Consider the following 6,000-nt stretch of genomic DNA (forward strand, 5'->3'; position numbering starts at 1 on the left):
TTTTTTCTTTTTAAGGGAATACATCTTTCATTTTACAAAAAAATTCACTTCAACTGTGTACGTTTGCTTGGTTTGGGCAGTTTCACGTAAATGGACTTTAAAAAAAATTTTTAATGAAAAATATTTTTTTTACAGGCAGGGTCTCCCCACGTTTCCCAGGCTAGTCTCAAACTCCTGGGCTCACACGATCCTTTTACCTCAGCCTCCCAAAGTGTTGGGATTAACAGGCTTCAGCCACTATGCCCCACCATAAATGAATTTCAAAATTCTCGTTACCTAGTTTTAAAGAAACATATCTTGGCCAGGCTTGGTGGCTCACACCTGTAATCCCAGCACTTTGGAGGCCAAGGCAGGCTAATCATTTCAGGTGAGTAGTTTGAGACCAGCCTGGCCAACATGGTAAAACCCCGTCTCTACTAAAAATACAGAAATTAGCTGGCATGGTGGCACACGCCTGTAATCCTAGCTACTGGGGAGGCTGAGGCAGGAGAATCACTAGAACCCGGGAGGCAGAGGTTGCAGTGAGCCAAGATCGTGCCACTGCACTCCAGCCTGGGTGACAGAGCGAGACTCTGTCTCAGGAAAATAGAAAGGAAACGTATCTCATGGTTTAACATGTTTACCTCTGTTGGCAGCAGAGGTTTTGAAGCTTAATGTTGGAGTGCTGCTGTAACTTTCAGACTCCTTAACGCTTGGAAGGTGAACTAAGAATAATGGGTGCACACTAAGAAATCTGCGTACTCAGCAGAGCTTGGGACCCCGGCTTCCTCTGTGGATAGAACAAGGGACCCCCTCCCTCGTGTCGCACATTGCCCTTGTTTATATTCTGCTTTCCTCGTTGTACGTAGCCTGGCAAGCCATGCCACCGTCACTGTTCACAGGAAGTTGGGGTTCATTTGTTTGTTGTGGTTTTCTTTTGCTGATTGTTTTAGACAGAGTCTCACTCTGTCACTCAGGCTAGAGTGCAATGGTGCGATCTCGGCTCACTGCAGCATCAGCCTCCTGGGCTCAGGGGATCCTCCTGCCTCAGCCTCCTGAGTAGCTGGGACTACAGGCGAGGACCACCATGCCTGGCTAGTTTTTTTGTATTTTTTGTAGAAATGGGGTTTCACTATGTTGCCCAGGCTGGTCTTTGAACTCCTGGGCTCAAGCGATCCTCCCAGCTCTGCCTTCCAGAGTGCTGGGATTATAGGCGTGAGCCACCATGCTTGGGCTGGTGGTTGTGTTTTCTGTGAGATAAATGCATTGGCATTTGGGGAAGGCATAGATCAAAAACGCACTTGCACAAACATGTCAGGTGTCATCTCCTTATTCTCAGCATTTCTCCAGAATGTCTACGTTAGGCTTTAAGACATTAGGTCCGCTCTTCGAGAACTGGCAGAAAGGGATTTAAATTAAACTTTGGGTCAGATTGCAAATGAAAAAGGTTGAAATGTGGGGATGTCCATGTTTTAATACGTTTTTGTTTTTAAATTGAAGGATTCTCATCGCTTTGGAAAGCACCTGAGAGAAGCAATGACTGACATCATCACTTTGTTCAGGCTCGGTTCTAATTCCAAAAAGTAATTCCACTGGAGCTGCTGTGAAGGAAGACAGGCTCCTCTGATACAAACCAAATGAAAAGTAGGCATTATCCTGATCCTAGTTCGGGATGAAAAATTGCTCTTACGAAAACTCAGAAGCTTTCCTTCCAGAAAAGTTGGGTGTTTTTGTTTTCCTAGAACAGAGTCTTGACCCTGTGAAGCGCAACCCCACTACTTCCAGATCACCCTCCCTTGGGGGACATTTGATAAAGGCTCCCCTGAGGTCTTCACATCGGCTGCTGTTTATAAAGAGATTAAATCTTGCTGGGTTAATTAAGGAATTAGTAGGGTGGTGGCTTCATACACATTGGAAATGGAAACAGTGCACTTTCTCAGCGGCAACTGAAAGCCTACTATTGAAGGGCATTTAGCGTCATCCAGGCAGTGTAAGCCTGCGTTGTGTCAAAAGACAAATGTGTTGTCCAAGCTGGTGGTGTCTGCAGTCGTAGCTAACACATCTGGAATGCACTAACCAAAATGACATGCTTTGGAGACCTGCTCTTGTCCCCATGGGTGACTGTCCCTGTCCGGTCCAGTACCCTGTGTTTGCCTCTCCACATTCGAAGCAAGCAGGAAGCAGCGCCTTTAGTTTCACTGACCTTGTATGTCTTCGTGTCTTCACAACCCAGTGCCTTAAAAATGACAGGCCCTAAATGTAAAGGAGATGGAGTGAAAGATGTATTTTGTGGCGTCTTTGGGTGGAACTGTGGGTATACTGTTCCCTTCACAATTGACCAAGTATGGATAACCCTCAGTAAGCGTTTGCTCCACCCCACCAGACCCTCCCCATTCAGAAGGACCTGTTCCTTCCTAGGGCAGCTGGGCTGGACTCCCCCCTCCCCACCCCCGACATCGTCATCATAAGCAACAAAAGAAATAACAGGCATGTGTCAGAAAAAGGGCGTTCGGGAATCCACTCAGGAATAAAATGTGAGACGTGCCTCAGGGCGATGCCTTTCCCAAAGTGGCAGCAAGGAGGGCAGGGCATTGGCCACTGAGCAGGGACCAGCACGTGAGGAAGGGGAGGGCAGCCCCCATGGTGAGGACAGAGTGGCTCCACGACCTAGGGGATTGTCCAGCCACCCTGCCAGGGGAAGGACTCACTGGAGGGTGGTGGAGACAGTCTGCTGGCTTAGCTTGGTGACCAGCCAAGGTGTCTCTAGTGAGGGTGCTAGGTGAACTCAGCCTGTCCTTCAGATAGGAGTGCCTTCACGAAAGCGTCTCATTGACCGCAAAGCAATTACGCACTGAGTCATCTTCAGTATTTAGTGCAAAAACGAAGCATCATGGAATGAAATTCCCACAAGCTTAGCTGTCCATTGTTTTAAATTGTATATTTATTTTTCTGACCACTTTGTTCTAGTTGGGCCTGCCTCCTTCAGAGTCCTGCACACGACAGTACAACCGTGTGAGCAGAACTGTTGGAGGTGATGGAAGGTGCTTGCCGGAGAGCACGTGCATTTTTGTTTGTTTTTCTTTTTTTTTTCAGACAGAGTTTCCCTCTCGTTGCCCAGGCTGGAGAGTAGTGGTGCAATCTTGGCTCACTACAACCTCCAACTCCTGGGTTCAGCAATTCTCCTGTCTCAGCCTCCCGAGTAGCTGGGATTACAGGTGCCTGCCACCACACCCACCCAATTTTTGTATTTTTAGTAGAGACGGGGTTTCATCATATTGGTCAGGCTGGTGTCTCAAACTCCTGACCTCAGGTGATCCAGCCGCCTCGAACTCCCAATGTGCTGGTATTACAGGCATGAGCCACCGCATCTGGCCCACATGCATGTTTTATGTATGTATACTTTGTGATGTTAAAAACACCACCTACATGGGCCAAAGATTTTTCTTCTCCTGAAAGCAAGAAATAAAAACAAAAGCAAAAACAAAACAACAACAAAAGCCCCTGATTGTCCAAGGTGTACAGTCAATCAGGCTGGGGGGATGAAGCTCCCTCTGCCTGGGGCAAGTGTAGCACTTCCTGCCCATAGCCGGCAGCCAGTGTCAGTCCCTATCAGAGCCAGCTAGATCATGCACTATTGACCACTGAGCAATCTGTGTTACCGGAGGGTTCACACAGGAACTTGAGTGTAGACATGTGAGTGCTTACACATAGTTGGGTTTCTCTCTCAGGTTTTAAACGTTTCAAATGTAATTGTTGCTCATCAGTGCAGTTATCAATGCAATTTGTTCCTTGAGGGGAGGAAGAATGGGGTTTTATTGTACTTGTCGAAGGGGCGTGGTAAGAGTATTATGTATTTAATTTAATTTGGAACAAATCATTGCCTTAACGCAGCCATGGTTTGAATTTGTTATCTTGGGCTGACCGGTGCATGTAAATACAATATGCGCTTTGGATGTAAATCTTAGAAATGCAGTGTGAATGTAGGTGATCATTAATAAAACATTAACCCCAGTCTACTACAAGATTTACTTGTCTCTTTTGTTATGTTAATTAAGGGAATTATAAGTCAAGGACAAGTTCAGATACTTGAGACGAAGTAGAAAGTCTGAGCAGATGGAAACAAGGCCTTGGAGCGGACAGTGGACATTGCCAAGTTCATGTACTGGGCTGGAAAGAAAAGCCTGTTGATTTTCACCTGATACACATTTATTAGCCCATTCCTTTGCCTCAGTGCTGAGAACAGTGCCTGGCATATAGTAGATGCTCAATAAATATGTTAAAGGAATGCATGAATTCCATTTTTCTGTTTTTTCTTGAGCACTTATATTAGGCCATTCTCACATTGCTATAAAGAAATGGCTGAGACTGGGTAATTTATAAGAGGTTTCATTGGCTCTCACTTCTGCAGGCTGCACAGGAAGCATGGAGGCATCTGCTTCTGGGGAGGCCTCAAGGAGATTTTCACTCATAGTGGAAGACAAGGGGGAGCAGGCATTCCATATGGCAAAAGCAGGGTGGAGAGGAGGGAGAGGAGAGGAGAGGCGAGGGGAGGGGACCAGAGCTATACACTTGCAAACGGCCAGATCTCACAGGAAGCTTGCACTCTATGGTGAGGACAGTAGCAAGAGGACTGCTTCATGAGAAATGCACGCCCATGATCCAGTCACTTCCCGCCAGGCCCCACGTCCAACATGAGGGATTACAAGTGAACGAGATCTGGGTGGGTATACAGATGCAAACCATATCAGGGCCTGTTCTAGGCACTTGGGAGACAGCAGTGACCCAGCCAGGTTCTGGCTGTCACATCAGTGCCTTTTCACATGGCTGTAAAGAACTACTTGAGACTGGGTAAGTATAAAGGAAAGTCGGTCAATTGACTCCGTTCTGCATGGCTGGGGAGGCCTCAGGAAACTTAGAATCTGGCAGAAGGTGAAGGGAAAGCAAGGAACCAATCTTACATGGCGGTAGAGGAGCGAGAGCAAGGGGGAAGTGCCAAACACTTTTAAACCATCAGATCTTGTGAAAACACAAGGACAGCATGGGGGAAACTGCCTCCATGACCCAATCACCTCCCACCAGGTTCCTCCCTTGACACATAGGGATTGCAATTCAAGATGAGCCAAACCATATTACAGAGGAAAAAGAGAACGAGCCAACCAGTTGAAGGATCTTAAGTGTTCTGAGGCAACTAAGAGGATCATCGGGAGGGGGTGGTGGCTGGCGGGAGGGTGACCCACTTAGAGTGGGTTGAGCTGAGAGCTGAGAGACCCCACAGAGCCAGCCTGGTCCGTGCAGCGAGGCAGCGAGTGTCTAGAAGCAGCAGGTGCACAGCCTCCAGGCTGGATGGCAACCTGTGGGCGACCCCCGCAGCTGGCTGGGTACACCTGGCATGGTGCCGCTCAGCAGACGTCTGATTCTGATTAGTAAACGAATGGTGCAATCTTGTGGGTTGTTGTCTTGCTTGGGCCACTCACGCGATGCGTGATTCTTGGGCTTTTCAATTTATTATTATTTTTCTTCTTTTTATTTATTTACTTTTGCTTTGGTGAGGTGCTTTTTTTTTTTTTTTTTTTTTTTTTTTTTTTTTTTTTTTTTTTTTTTCTTTTTTGAGATGGAATTTTGCTTTTCTTGCCAAGGCTGGAGTGCAATGGTGCGATCTCAACTCACTACAACCTCTGCCTCCCAAGTTCAAGCAATTCTCTTGCATCAGCCTCACAAGTAGCTGGGATTAGAGGTGTGTAACACCACACCTGGCTAATTTTGTATTTTTAGTAGAGACAAGGTTTCACCATGTTGGTCAGGCTGTCCTTGACCTCCTGACCTCTAGTGATCTGCCCACCTCAGCCACCCAAAGTGCTGGGATTACAAGCATGAGTCACTGTGCCCAGCCCCGGCTCCTCAATTTATATCAGCTGCCTTCTAGATCCCTGCAATTTGGAAACACTAAGTTGGATCCTCAGTCCTGCCGTTAAACTCTACTCAAGATGATGTGATTATTCCAGCCATAAAATGAGAGTAAGA

At 46.9% G+C, this 6,000-nt stretch overlaps 1 protein-coding gene across 3 annotated transcripts in view; it reads left to right on the forward strand.

Moving 5' to 3' along the window:
- CPT1A (carnitine palmitoyltransferase 1A) overlaps nt 1-2,474 on the forward strand; it is an 85,535-nt gene extending 83,061 nt beyond the window's left edge. For 2 of the 3 annotated variants that reach the window (XM_037734006.1, XM_017515892.2), the window contains one exon: nt 1,480-2,474. In XM_037734006.1, the coding sequence (XP_037589934.1) occupies nt 1,480-1,566 (87 nt within the window). In that variant the 3' untranslated portion in view covers nt 1,567-2,474. The remainder of the gene's footprint in view (nt 1-1,479) is intronic. The other variant, XM_037734007.1, reaches the window with a different exon arrangement.
- Nucleotides 2,475-6,000: the final 3,526 nt, after the last annotated feature.

The sequence above is a fragment of the Cebus imitator genome, unplaced genomic scaffold (assembly GCF_001604975.1).
Source record: "Cebus imitator isolate Cc_AM_T3 unplaced genomic scaffold, Cebus_imitator-1.0 Scaffold564, whole genome shotgun sequence".
NCBI lineage: Eukaryota > Metazoa > Chordata > Mammalia > Primates > Cebidae > Cebus > Cebus imitator.